The sequence below is a fragment of the Salmo salar genome, chromosome 18, assembly GCF_965601325.2.
Source record: "Salmo salar chromosome 18, fSalSal1, whole genome shotgun sequence".
Lineage (NCBI taxonomy): Eukaryota > Metazoa > Chordata > Actinopteri > Salmoniformes > Salmonidae > Salmo > Salmo salar.
This window is the reverse complement of record NC_138308.1, coordinates 94580002-94595143: the sequence shown is the minus strand read 5'-3', so window position 1 is coordinate 94595143 and position 15142 is coordinate 94580002. Positions and strand designations below refer to the sequence as shown.

The 15142-nt window shown below is 46.1% G+C and overlaps 1 protein-coding gene across 1 annotated transcript; it reads right to left on the bottom strand.

Annotated features, from left to right (window-relative positions):
* Positions 1-7500: 7500 nt before the first annotated feature.
* On the bottom strand, positions 7501-15088 carry LOC145861802 (uncharacterized). Its single transcript, XM_082965347.1, has 6 exons — positions 14973-15088; positions 10727-12552; positions 9244-9305; positions 8924-8962; positions 8313-8627; positions 7501-7894 (listed from the first exon to the last, which is right to left on the bottom strand). Exons 2-6 carry the CDS (start codon positions 12302-12304, stop codon positions 7795-7797), a joined length of 2094 nt encoding a protein of 697 aa, XP_082821473.1. The 5' UTR covers positions 12305-12552; positions 14973-15088; the 3' UTR covers positions 7501-7794.
* Between the last annotated feature and the right edge of the window lie 54 nt (positions 15089-15142).

The following is a 15142-nucleotide window of genomic DNA, read 5'->3' as shown; positions in this document are numbered from 1 at the left end:
CTACAGCCTAGAGAGAAGATAATACTGGCCATTCTATGGCTGGGGGGGAGTGAATATAGCAGATAAGAGCCTTGTAGGACATCCACCATACTGGCCATTCTATGGCTGGGGGGGGGGGGTGAATATAGCAGATAAGAGCCTTGTAGGACATCCACCATACTGGCCATTCTATGGCTGGGGGGGGGTGAATGTAGCAGATAAGAGCCTTGTAGGACATCCACCATACTGGCCATTCTATGGCTGGGGGGGGGGGTGAATATAGCAGATAAGAGCCTTGTAGGACATCCACCACAATGACAACATTTATCATCAGCTCTCTATTGTCCCTGCTAGTGTTCTTAACAGTTTAATTTAAAAATCTGGAGGACAAAATACACACCTTGGAAGAAGCGGAGCTGGATGACTTGGAGGGAGTGGATGGAGAAGAGGATTTTCTGGTTGATGACCTTCCAGATCCTAGCTTGTTTCCGGACTTGGACATTCCCGTTTCAGTTTTCCGAGAGGCACCTCCCTTCGAGGAGGAAGAGGAGGCGGCGGCTCCCTTCTTCTTGGCGAGCTCTGCCAGGAGCGCGGGGGCGAGGGACTGCATCATAACTTCTAGACTGGTGTTCTCAGTCAGGGAGAGGCCAGCTGGAAATACAAAAGGATGGTTCAAGAGAGGCCAGCTGGAAGGGGAGGGGGAGACATGGGTTACAGAGAGAGGCCAGCTGGAAGGGCAGGGAGAGACATGGGTTACAGAGAGAGGCCAGCTGGAAGGGGGAGACCTGGGTTACAGAGAGAGGCCAGCTGGAAGGGGAGGGAGAGACATGGATTACAGAGAGAGGCCAGCTGGAAGGGCAGGGAGAGACATGGATTACAGAGAGAGGCCAGCTGGAAGGGGGAGACCTGGGTTACAGAGAGAGGCCAGCTGGAAGGGGAGGGAGAGACCTGGGTTACAGAGAGAGGCCAGCTGGAAGGGGAGGGGGAGACCTGGGTTACAGAGAGAGGCCAGCTGGAAGGGGAGGGAGAGACCTGGGTTACAGAGAGAGGCCAGCTGGAAGGGGAGAGACCTGGGTTACAGAGAGAGGCCAGCTGGAAGGGGAGGGGGAGACATGGGTTACAGAGAGAGGCCAGCTGGAAGGGGAGGGGGAGACCTGGGTTACAGAGAGAGGCCAGCTGGAAGGGGAGGGAGAGACCTGGGTTACAGAGAGAGGCCAGCTGGAAGGGGGACACCTGGGTTACAGAGAGAGGCCAGCTGGAAGGGGAGGAGGAGACATGGGTTACAGAGAGAGGCCAGCTGGAAGGGGAGGAGGAGACATGGATTACAGAGAGAGGCCAGCTGGAAGGGGAGGAGGAGACATGGGTAACACAGAGGCCAGCCAGAGAGAGGCCAGCTGGAAGGGGAGGGGGAGACATGGGTTACAGAGAGGCCAGCTGGAGGGGGAGACATGGGTAACAGAGAGGCCAGCCAGAGAGAGGCCAGCTGGAAGGGGAGGAGGAGACATGGGTTAGGGTGTGTGAGCGACAGAGGGATGGATAAATGCAAGAACTAGTCTACTTTCTCCAATGGTCTTTCCTTGATTCCTCACATCGTCTTTCTCAAAACTAATTGGAGGTGGAAATCAGAGGTTCCTCCCCTTGGACCTACTGCTCCAATGCACGTTGAGAAGGTGAGAGGAGGCGAGGAATCAAGGAAAGACCACGGAGATTCATTGGGCCTTTCCACACTGCATTGTTCGTAGCCCCGAGCGACCGTTCAGGCTAAGACTGGCCGTGTTTTCACACAAGCAGGGATAACTGAAACCAACTGTCACTTTTCAACAGTATAGTAGAAAAATGTTGTGACAATTCGGGATGTGACAAATGGGCCATTTTTCTTAACGTTTAAAAAACAGCCATTTTCTTTTTCGTTGATTTATTTGTATTTGTTTACGTTTAATCCTTAAGTCGATCAATCAAATGAACATTAAAAAAATCCCCATCAACATCTGTCTGTTTAGGCTTGAGATATGCATAATTTTTTGTTGTTGCATAGGCTGCATCTCAAATCTTCCACCTTCATGTCGGCCTTCCGGATCTACGGTGGAAAGCGGCAGAGCTATGGCGCTGTTTGTCCAGTCCAGGAGAACATCCCAAAAATACGTCTACTCGCAAAAATATCTGTAGCGTCAGAATGGTTTGGCAAAACTAATATGACCCCCCCCCTGTGGGTGGTCAAAAACCAAGTCATAGACTGTTCTCTCTGCTACCGCACGGCAAGCGGTACCGGAGCGCCAAGTCTAGGTCCAAAAGATTTCTTAACAGCTTCTACCCCCAAACCATAAGACTCATGAACATCTAATCAAATGGCTACCCAGACTATTTGCATTGCAACTCTCTGTTTATTATCTATGCATAGTCACTTTAATAACTCTACCTACATGTACATATTACCTCAATTACCTCAACTAACCGGTGTCCCCCACATTGACTCTGTACTGGTACCCCCTGTATATAGCCTCCACATTGACTCTGTACCGGTACCCCCTGTATATAGCCTCCACATTGACTCTGTACCGTAACACCCTGTATATAGCCTCCACACTGACTCTGTACCGTAACACCCTGTATATAGCCTCCACATTGACTCTGTACCGTAACACCCTGTATATAGCCTCCACACTGACTCTGTACCGTAACACCCTGTATATAGCCTCCACATTGACTCTGTACCGTAACACCCTGTATATAGCCTCCACACTGACTCTGTACCGTAACACCCTGTATATAGCCTCCACATTGACTCTGTACCGTAACACCCTGTATATAGCCTCCACATTGACTCTGTACCGTAACACCCTGTATATAGCCTCCACATTGACTCTGTACCGTAACACCCTGTATATAGCCTCCACATTGACTCTGTACCGTAACACCCTGTATATAGCCTCGACATTGACTCTGTACCGTAACACCCTGTATATAGCCTCCACATTGACTCTGTACCGTAACACCCTGTGTATAGCCTCCACATTGACTCTGTACCGGTACCCCCCTGTATATAGCCTCCACATTGACTCTGTACCGTAACACCCTGTATATAGCCTCCACATTGACTCTGTACCGTAACACCCTGTATATAGCCTCCACATTGACTCTGTACCGTAACACCCTGTATATAGCCTCCACATTGACTCTGTACCGTAACACCCTGTATATAGCCTCCACATTGACTCTGTACCGTAACACCCTGTGTATAGCCTCCACATTGACTCTGTACCGTAACACCCTGTATATAGCCTCCACATTGACTCTGTACCGTAACACCCTGTATATAGCCTCCATATTGACTCTGTACCGTAACCCCTGTATATAGCCTCCATATTGACTCTGTACCGTACCCCCTGTATATAGCCTCCACATTGACTCTGTACCGTAACACCCTGTATATAGCCTCCACATTGACTCTGTACCGTAACACCCTGTATATAGTCTCGCTGATGTTATTTACTGCTGCTCTTTATTTGTTACTGTTCTTTTCTAGGTATTTTTCATTAAACTGCATTGTTGGTTAAGGGCTTGTAAGTAAGCATTTCACTGTTAGGTCTACACCTGTTGTATTCAGCATTTCACTGTTAGGTCTACACCTGTTGTATTCAGCATTTCACTGTTAGGTCTACACCTGTTGTATTCAGCATTTCACTGTTAGGTCTACACCTGTTGTATTCAGCATTTCACTGTTAGGTCTACACCTGTTGTATTCAGCATTTCACTGTTAGGTCTACACCTGTTGTATTCAGCATTTCACTGTTAGGTCTACACCTGTTGTATTCAGCATTTCACTGGAGGTCTACTACACCTGTTGTATTCAGCATTTCACTGTTAGGTCTACACCTGTTGTATTCAGCATTTCACTGGTAGGTCTACTACACCTGTTGTATTCAGCATTTCACTGGTAGGTCTACTACACCTGTTGTATTCAGCATTTCACTGGTAGGTCTACACCTGTTGTATTCAGCATTTCACTGGTAGGTCTACTACACCTGTTGTATTCAGCATTTCACTGTGAGGTCTACTACACCTGTTGTATTCAGCATTTCACTGTGAGGTCTACTACACCTGTTGTATTCAGCACATGTGACTAATAAGATGTGATCTGGAAAGATGAGACCCTCCCGAAGACGACAGTGTTCTGGGGTTAAAAATATTTCTCATATCTCCTCTTCAAAACATTATTCATAATGATGTATTTTTCTGTCCGTTTTGCCATTTATGAATGTGTTATTCATTGCGTTTCTATGGGCTATAGTAGTAAAGGCCAGATTACATTTGATCAAATCATTTTGACAATATTTGAGGGATACCTACAGAGGTCCTGAAATGTCAAATCAAATAACTAAAATGATCCACGGTAGGACCGTCCTTAAACAATTACCCCCAAATGTGCTGTAATTCCCCGTTAAGCACCATCCTTGTACCACCATTACTTTACCTCAATAACACCTTGTAAAGTCTGCATTTCCTTCTCATTTAACTTCTCAAAGGTGTCATACAGCACTTCACTGCTGTCGTTTGCTTTTTTTCTAAAATTTTTACAACTGTTAACGAAGAGTCGACTCCAAAAGAATCGATTCCTTTTGCACGTCGACTCCCATTTCTTAGTGTCAACATTCGATTCTGCTAAGAAAATCGACTCTCTTAAAGATTCAGTATTTTTGGAGCGGAGGAGACCGATTAGTTGCCGTACTTCAGAGAACACAAACACTTGCATCTTTCATAGCGAGCTAGTGAGGGATTGAGAGAGAGGAGAGAGGCACAGTATAGGCAGGTCAGCTACCAGACACACAGTCAGAACCGTGCACTAGGTCTATCTATCAGTATAGACAGGTCAGCCACCAGACAGACAGAACCGTGCACTAGGTCTATCTATCAGTATAGACAGGTCAGCCACCAGACAGACAGAACCGTACACTAGGTCTATCTATCAGTATAGACAGGTCAGCCACCAGACAGTCAGAACCGTGCACTAGGCCTATCTATCAGTATAGACAGGTCAGCCACCAGACAGTCAGAACCGTGCACTAGGTCTATCTATCAGTATAGACAGGTCAGCCACCAGACAGACAGAACCGTGCACTAGGTCTATCTATCAGTATAGACAGATTAGTCACCAGACAGAACTTTAACATTAACTTTTTAAGGTATAGGGGGCAGTATTTTCGATTTTGGATGAAAAGCGTGCCCAGAGTAAACTGCCTAATACTTGGGCCCAGAGTCAAATATTTGCAAATTATTAGTAGATTTGGATAGAAAACACTCTGAAGTTTCTAAAACTGTTTGAATGATGTCTGTGAGTATAACAGAACTCATATGGCAGGCAAAAACCTGAGAAAAATCCAACCAGGAAGTGGGAAATCTGATGCTTGTAGTCTTTTCAAGTCATTGCCTATCCAACACACAGTGACTTAGGGTTCATTTTGCACTTCCTAAGGCTTCCACTAGATGTCAACAGTCTTTAGAACCTTGTTTCAGGCTTTTGCAGTGAACAGAGAGCAAACAAGAAGGCCAGGAAGTTGGTGACTCAGAAAATGACATGAGTTCATTGGCGCGCATTCACATGAGGTAGCTGTGTTCCATAACATTTTTCAAGACATTGGAATCGTCCGGTTGGAATATTATTGAAGTTTTATGTTAAAAAGGCCCTAACGATTGATGCTATACAACGTTTGACATGTTTCAACGAACGTAAATATAACTTTTTTTAACTTTCTGTCGTGAAATTGTCGGCACGCTTCCTACATTTGGAGTAGCTTACTGAACGCGCAAACAACAAGGAGGTATTTGGACATAAATTATGGACTTTATCGAACAAAACAACATTTATTGTGGACCTGAGATTCCTGGAAGTGCCTTCTGATGAAGATCAAAAGGTAAGTGAATATTTATAATGCTATTTATGATTTTAGATGACTCCAAAATGGCGGGTATCTGTATTGCCTGGTGTATGTTTCTGAGAGCCGTACTCAGATTATTGCAAAGTGTGCTTTCCCCGTGAAGCTTTTTTGAAATCTGTCACATCGGTTGCATAAAGGAGATGGTTATCTATAATTCTTTCAATAACAGTTTAATATTTTATCAACGTTTATGATGAGTATTTTTGTAAATTGTTGTGCTGATTCACCGGCAGTTTTGGAGGCAAAATATTTTCTGAACATGACGCGCCAATGTAAAATGCTGTTTTTGGATATAAATATGAACTTTATCGAAACAAAACATACATGTATTGTGTAACATTGAGTCCTAGGAGTGTCATCTGATGAAGATCGTCAAAGGTTAGTGCTTAATTTTAGCTGTATTTCTGTTTTTTGTGACCCCTCTCCTGCTTGGAAAATGGCTGTGTGGTTTTTCTTGTGTTGTCCCTGTCCTAACATAATCTAACTTTATGCTTTCGCCATAAAGCCTTTTTGAAATCGGACAACGTGGTTGGATTAAGGACAAGTGTATCTTTAAAATGATGTGAAATAGTTGTATGTTTGAGAAATTTGAATTATGAGATTTTGTTGATTTGAATTTGCCGCCCTGATATTTCACTGGCTGGACACCTGCGGGACACAACCACTGGCTTCACTGGCTGGACACCTGCGGGACACAACCACTGGCTTCACTGGCTGGACACCTGCGGGACACAACCACTGGCTTCACTGGCTGGACACCTGCGGGACACAACCACTGGCTTCACTGGCTGTGTGCCACGCTAGCGTCCCACGTAGCCCATAGAAGTTAAGGATCTCAATTTCGTTTAAACGTTCCCATCTAGTACCAATTGAAGTGATGGGCAGGCCCAGTAGCTAAGGTTGGTACTGACCCACTTCAGAATCTGAAAGTGTGAAAAGCTCTCTTCAGCCCTGTGTGGCTATAGCATGTCGCTCTCCCTCTCTCACACCAGTGTGTGTCTCTCTCGCACTTACCAGTGTGTGTGTGTGTGTGTGTCGCTCTCCCTCTCTCAGTGTGTGTGTCGCTCTCCCTCTCTCACACCAGTGTGTGTCTCTCGCTCTTACCAGTGTGTGTGTGTGTGTGTGTGTGTGTGTGTGTGTGTGTCGCTCTCCCTCTCTCACACCAGTGTGTGTCTCTCTCGCTCTTACCAGTGTGTGTGTGTGTGTGTTGCTCTCCCTCTCTCACACCAGTGTGTGTCTCTCTCGCTCTTACCAGTGTGTGTGTGTGTGTGCGTGTGTGTTGCTCTCCCTCTCTCACACCAGTGTGTGTCTCTCTCGCTCTTACCAGTGTGTGTGTGTGTGTGTGTGTGTGTGTGTGTGTGTGTGTGTGTGTGTGTGTGTGTGCTCACCAGATGACTCCAGTAGTTTCTTGGCCAGTCTCTCAGCACTGTCAGACTTCGGCAGGCTGCTCCTCCTCGTCGTCTCCCGACGCTCCCTCGCCCTCTCCCGCTGATAGCTCCTAGAGCGCGACCTGGATGAATAGGAATATTCATATATACCATCTCCCGCTGATAGCTCCTAGAGCGCGACCTGGATGAATAGGAATATTCATATATACCATCTCCCGCTGATAGCTCCTAGAGCGCGACCTGGATGAATAGGAATATTCATATATACCATCTCCCGCTGATAGCTCCTAGAGCGCGACCTGGATGAATAGGAATATTCATATATACCATCTCCCGCTGATAGCTCCTAGAGCGCGACCTGGATGAATAGGAATATTCATATATACCATCTCCCGCTGATAGCTCCTAGAGCGCGACCTGGATGAATAGGAATATTCATATATACCATCTCCCGCTGATAGCTCCTAGAGCGCGACCTGGATGAATAGGAATATTCATATATACCATCTCCCGCTGATAGCTCCTAGAGCGCGACCTGGATGAATAGGAATATTCATATATACCATCTCCCGCTGATAGCTCCTAGAGCGCGACCTGGATGAATAGGAATATTCATATATACCATCTCCCGCTGATAGCTCCTAGAGCCCGACCTGGATGAATATTCATATATACTATCTCCCGCTTATAGCTCCTAGAGCCCGACCTGGATGAATATTCATATATACTATCTCCCGCTTATAGCTCCTAGAGCCCGACCTGGATGAATATTCATATATACTATCTCCCGCTGATAGCTCCTAGTGCCCGACCTGGATGAATAGGAATATTCATATATACCATCTCCCGCTTATAGCTCCTAGAGCCCGACCTGGATGAATATTCATATATACTATCTCCCGCTTATAGCTCCTAGTGCCCGACCTGGATGAATAGGAATATTCATATATACTAACTCATTTAAAAGAGGAATATTCATACATATTAACTCATTTAAAAAGTCTTATCTTACCTCCGGGATGAAGAGGCTGTCTGAGGCCGACGTTCCTGATCCCGGTGGGAAGACGAAGCCGGAGGGTCACGTTCTCTCTCCCTGCCCCGAAGTGACCCCGGGGACCGGGAACGCCGTGTGGTAGTGTTGTGTTGACGTTCACGGGAGCGGGTTCGTTCCCTGGATCGAGGTCGGCGAGTAGCGGAGGAAGGGGTGTGGTAGGAAGAGCGGCGAGGAGAAGGAGAGCGAGACCAGGACAGAGAACGGGAGGCGGAGCGTGATGTCCGACGGCGTTTAGAGGACAACCGGCTGCTTTCATTTCTACTATGAATAGGGCTGGAGAGGGAGGGATAAAGATGGGGGAGAAAGAGGGGGAGGAGGGAGACCAAGACGGGGGGGGGGAAAGGGGAGAGAGACGGGAAGGAGGATGAGAGAACGAAGAGGTAGTGGTCAAGCTGATGAAGTTATTCTGGTTGGTAAATGTAGGTAAGGATGAAAGGGGAGTGTTTACATACTTCCACCAGATGTTAAGACTCAACTTGCTAAATCATTCAGTCAGCAGTGACCTACATCGAAGGGACAACATTTAATTATCTTCTATTTTTAGGACACAGTACAGGTAGGGGACTCACCTTGATACAGTGATAGTTTCCACGTTCCAGTCGGGATACCTGGAAGGAGGAAAGGGTACAGGTGATTAGCACAAGCTACAACGTGATGTCATCAGTGGACGTAGATTTCAATTCGTATTTCCGCGATTTTCCTCGAATCCAAATATCCTCTCGTTATTCTCAACTGTATTGGAAAAGATAAAGGCCCTCCCCACTCACACTTTTTCCTCCAGTGGGTTTTTTGAGGAGGAGATGAGGGGATACAAGGGATTGAGGGGGAAGAGACTAACTGAGAAAAGAGCGAAAGGGAGAACTGATATATAAAAAGAGAGAAGACTCACGATTTCCTGAGTAGACGGCAATTCTCAACGTGGAGACCGGTGTTTTGATGCTTGATCCAGTTCTGTTGATCAAAACAGCACACAGAGACAATCAGTTCTGTGTCTTCATCATCATCATCCTCATCCAAACCTCTCTACATAATCATCACAACCAATTTCCCCCAAACTCCTCTAAAATCAAGCACTTTCAATACATTTTTATTTTGTTGCAGCAGCAGCAGAGTCCAATTTCTTTCTGCTTTCATAGCAGGAGTTGATTTATACAATGTTGGAAAAAAATAACATAGTAAAATATAGGGTCTCTGTTCTACCAAGAAAAAGATTGTAGGCAGCAAAAATGCTGTGAGAAAAAAAACCAGCATCTGGAATCTTCTGGGGGTCTTCTCTGGAATGGATTCTCTCGTCAGCCATCTTCTTCCCCAAAAAATAACTTGCTTCCCAAAGTAACTAAATCAATTGTGTATATACAGTTAGTAGTGTGTTGTGTCATTGGTTTACACACAAGGCTATAATACAATGATATAGGGGTTTGAGTAAAAACATTTTTAAGAGAACAAAAACATCTTCTAGTGGCTAAATAGTCCATTAATTGACCACGGTCAATGTCTAGAAACAGAGCCTTAACTTCCTTGTTTCTGTACAGCACTTTGTGACACCAGCTGACGTAAGAAGGGCTTTATAAATACATTGATTGATTGTTGTTCTCTGGCAGCTTCTCATCTTGTCGTTGGTTGTATCGTCTTCGAGCACTAGTCTTCCTCAAGGCAAATCACGGCCATCGAAAGTCACAAATAAAACGGCATTTTATAACAGAATGTCTTAAATATGGCCTTTACAAACAAATAAAATGACAATATTTCAAAGTTTAATTTTTGGGGGGAATCTCATGAAATTACACAACTTCCAATAACGACAATAGAATAATGTTGATTTCAGTCCAGGATTCGATGTCTTCATATTCCCCGAGGAGAAAATATTTATTTATACTAAAAAAAGGTTTTTCTCTGTTTTATTTAATTATTTTCATTCATTTTAGAACATCTCAACTCACCGTGAAATACATATGATAATCGCACAGCTAGACTTAAGTGTTTGAATAAACAAAAAAGGAACATTCAACAAGCGAAGTCTTGAGTTACAACATGAGGTTCAAAAATATATATATTTTTTTTTAAAAAGGCACACAATCAGTATGGAGAGGTTCAGGACTGGGTTCAAATACTATTTGAGATTTCAAATACTTTATATGTACTTGATTGAACTTCTGAAACAAACGGCTGGAGCTGTTTCTGGAGGGCTAAAACACCTGGTCTATTATCCAGGACTGAAACAGACATGGGTTACCAGGTAGAAAAATATATATATAAATATATAGTGTTTTGGCCTTCCAGGAAAGAAAATCAAACAGTGCTCAAAGTATAACAATCTCAAACAGTATTTAGAACCAAAGGTCAAGACAGGTATGGCAAAAAGAAAAACTCACCTTTAGCTGGGAACATTCTATGTTACAGAGAGAACAGGTATGAGGAAAGATTCTGGGAGAAGCAGCAGAGTAGTCACTCATCATGGTCGGAGTCGGTAACCTCGTCGGCATCATCATCATCATCGGGGGAGGTAGGTTCATCTGCTGGTGCAAGGAAGGCGTCGGACCAAGACCAGGAGGTGGGATTGATGGGTTCATGATGGGGAATAAGGGAGGCCACATGGGGGGTGTCGTGGGAGGAGGAACCCCGACACCTCCAACCCTGAGTCCTGGAATTCCGCCCCCAGCACCATCTCTACCACCATGAACCACCAGGCCGGACCGGGGCTGAGCGTGGCCCCGAGCGTTGCCTTGATTCTGGGACGCCAGGTGTCGGTTGAGTCCTTGGTCTCCGCCTCGGACAGGGATGTTCATGGACTTGGATGTTGCTTTAGATGACGAGCCGTGGGTTTTGTGGGTCTGCTGGGACTGGCTGGAAGGCGGAGGAAGGCCGATGCGAGAGTCTGTCTCTTTCATGGGGCTCTGGATGTGCTGCTGTTGGATACGCTGCTTGGAATGGCCGGCGTACCCGCTCAGCAAGTCTCTGACCATGTCATATTTTGCCGTCTCCATTGGGAGCGGATTACGCGCGCCGTAATTATCGGGTTGGCTATTATCACCATCATCATAACTGTCGTATTTAGTAGCACTAGAATGTTCATAATCGATCACTTTGCTCTGTCCTCCACCACCGTGGTCGGACCCTGGGCCAGGTCCACCGCCTACCTTGGGCCAATGGTCCACATCCATAGTTCTATTGGACTTACGGATGCGGATGTCTCTGAGGATGAAGGGCAGGTTGTCTGGGGTCAGTTGATCGTCTGGGTAGTGGCTGAGGAGCTCCAGGTCTTCGTTGGACAAGCCAAAACTCGCCAGGATGCTGCTGGCGGACTTGGACGTGTACCGGGCTGGACGAGAGGCTGCGGACGAGGCGCTCATGGGAGCCTCGGAACCCCTTGAGGTGGACCCCAGCACTCCCGCACCTCCAAACCCAGAGGTTTGGCTTTGGTACTGAGGAAGGGTGGAGGAGAAGAGTTTGGAGGAAGCAGACTGGGTCAGGTAGCCAGACCAGGAGTCCATGGAGCTTTGCTGGTCGCTGGAGGTCCGGCCAGGGGTGTAACCGCCCAGCCCACCCCCAGACGAGAGCTCGTCCATGGGGTCGTGACTTAGGCGAAGGTCTCGGGCGTCCAGTGGGACCTGCTGGTTCTGTTTCTGCTGCATCAACTGGCTGAGCAGCCTCACCTCCTCTCTGGCCCCGCGGATGTGGTGGTCTATGGAGGTCTCCAGCTCCGGGGTCATCCCGGTCGATCTCTGCCCCAGGTCATACCCCATCTGCTGGGCCACCATCGAGGACATCATGCCTCCCTGGCCGGAGGAACCACCACCACCAGACCCAGGGCCCAGACCATGGCGGGAGGCCCCCAGTGGGTCCCTTCCGGCCTGGGATTGTGTGAGTCCGTACTGCCCCATCTGGGTGGCAGTTCTCTGGGCCTGTGAAGAGTACTGACCCCCTAAGGGGTTATATAGGGGATGGGACATGTTATTGACGGTAGCTGCCGCTTTGAGGAGCTTGATGAGGGGGGGCGAGAGAAGGTGGATGAGGTTGAGTGTAGGGTAGTGGGGGGTTGGCGGTTGCAGCGGTAACGAGCTGGGCTTTGAGCTGGGCCAGCTGCAGGGAGGCGTGGCCTAAGAGGAGCTGCGGGGGCGGGATCCCAACTCCCAGCCCTCCAATCGGATTCAGCAGGCTGGAAAGGGGAGCAGCGCAACGATCCAATAGCAACGCAAAGCTGAAAGAGTTGGAGAGGAGAAACACACAGGAGGGTTACTGGTTGGTCTTCTCTCTGGCTCGCCCTGGGACAGGTCTATGGACAGTAGTAATCAAACTGGAAAGCAGACTGGATGTCTGCGATTGATCGGTTTGGTCAGTTTCAAGTCTATTTCACACTGAAACACTTTTCAAATCAGTTGTGTGTCAAACTGTTCTAGAACAGCTTCTAGAACATCACCAGGCTTCTGTTGGTTAGGTCAGAGCAGAAGAAGACAGTTCCTGCATCTTCACTGGAGGAAAGAAAAACAAAAAACAGCAAGCAAACAGGGAACAGACAGGAGGGGGAGAAGTAGTCATCGTGAAAACATACAACCTTATTTTACAAACTCCATGCACAGCTTTAGTGAAATTTGCAAGATTGCAAGCAGCTTTTTTTTAACAAAAAGATTTACAGTCATACTTTTAAGATAATAGACCACTAAGGCAAATAGTTTATTCGGTAATGAAACGGGGCTTACTAGTTTAGCTAAAGATCAGATTTAGTAGGGTTAAGTGTAAGCTATTGATTATTGAATGAACATGGAATCAACATTTGAAAGGTTATGTAGATGCAACAATCAATAAACGATCTCAGGTTTAGTTCATATTTCTATTACCCGAAGCACCGCGGCAGAACCACGTAAACACGTGCACAAGAAGCATGCATACTAGCCGAGCTGGTGCACGTGTTTACGTGGTTCCGTCAAGTCCTTCGGGTGATAGAAATATGAACGCACTAACCAGCACTTTGAAAAGGTTGATGCAATTATGGATTTCCTGTGGGTACACGGTCTGATTCCTACCTGCAAAAAGGACCAACCGCACAGACAACCGGTGAAGTAGATTTTATTCAGAATTATGGCTTGTAGAGGCCATGTGAGGTAACCTTCCTGATTCAAAACGCTCATTTATGCCCGATGTTGAATCCAATGCAATTCAACGTCGGGGGGGGGGTTCCAGGCTAGCCTGAGCAGTGTCCTCATTTGACCTAAACGGCATCTGCTCGTTCATTGGTCATGTGCACACCACAAGATGCAAGAAGCTAGCCACCGAGCAAGGTGGCTGACTAGCTAGTGTTACAACTCACAAATTAGAGCGGATATCAATCCAAATTCATAAATAAACCAGAAAACTCTGCCATATGTAAACTATTAGCTAGCGCTAGCAGTGCCACACTTTTTACAGGCTGCAAAATATTAGCTAGCTAGCATTGCTAACCAAACAATCATGTGCACACTACAGCCAGCCCCGCATCCAAAGGGAAGTTGTGTAATGCATATTCAAATCAGACAGATTTCACAGAATACCAGAAGATTGTTTTTTGGCTAGGCAGTGATAAGAGTGATCACTGGGATCCCGAGTGGCGGAGCCATCTAAGGCACTGCTCAGTGCTAGAGGCGTCACTACAGACCCTGGTTCAATCCTGGGCTGTATCACAACCCTATTGTGATTGGGAGTCCCATAAAGTTAGATCAAAGCTGAATTAATGTATTGGAAGATCATATAATGATAAAATGAGTAACATTTCAACATATCAGATCCAAATTTAATAGCATAACCAGCATAACCAGATAGCCCACAGCCTGCCGATTTAAATGGGAACAAATGAGTCATTGTGGGCGGAACAAGCACAAGCTACAGATCCTATTGGCGCATTCTAGTACATTTGCATATTTCCGTTAGGGAACGCCTACTCTGAAGTGCAATAACTCAATTCACCTTAACACTCAAACGATAAAACATTTAAACCTTTGACAAAAAGTCCACAAAACTTAGTATGTTCCTAACAGATTCTAGTTTTGGGAACAGAAAACTGTGTTGAGATGAAATGTTTCATCGATGATAAAATCTGCGGAATATCGGTCAAAATCCATCTGGGTCCATCTTCTCCAACTGCCGGGTCACTGGGCTTCTTCTCACTACCATATTTGGTAATGAGTGAAAAAACGCCAAGCGGATGCTTCACATTTATACAACTTCACATCCGGTGAAATATCTGTCTCATTCTTCTATCTGTGGAGAAACATCTCGCTTCACCTCTTTCTCTGAGTAAACAGGCGCTGTATTTTGGGGGGAGGGGTGCTGCACAAAAAATATATATCTGTATCTAGGCTACACTGTCCTACGAATGTCCCGCAAAATCATCATGTTGTCCCGCATTTGGGCATTTTAAATGTGGTCACCCTAGTTGTGATAGATCACAGCTGCCTTCTGCGTCTTCACCGAAAAACATCAGTCCACCATTTTGTATTTCCTGTATCGTGTTGCATTAAGCTCCGCATGCGACAGAGGACACAAACCGAGTTTCTACTTCCAGCCAACGTTATTGTCCGTTTTAAAACACACATATGAACAACAACTCATCTTTTCTGTCTTGTGAAATGTGTTTTTGTTACATACCTTCTGTTATTTTCGGTTATTTTCTATGGAGATATCTCGTACTTGTCTTCAGGCGGCTCCAACCGACGTTTGACTGGCAATTTGCTAACGGATCTGCGCATGCGCATTCTACTATCTCATCCGAACAACGTCAAAGACCTGACCCATTGAAAACAGAGTCGTTGATTGGA

Excerpts from the sequence above, each read along its gene's own strand:
- LOC145861802 (XM_082965347.1), bottom strand. The coding sequence starts at position 12,304 with ATGTCCCATCCCCTATATAACCCCTTAGGGGGTCAGTACTCTTCACAG. Across the intron at positions 8,963-9,243 it reads TGCCGTCTACTCAGGAAATC|GTATCCCGACTGGAACGTGG; the intron begins GTGAGTCTTCTC and ends TCCTCCTTCCAG. Across the intron at positions 7,895-8,312 it reads ACAGCCTCTTCATCCCGGAG|GTCGCGCTCTAGGAGCTATC; the intron begins GTAAGATAAGAC and ends CTATTCATCCAG.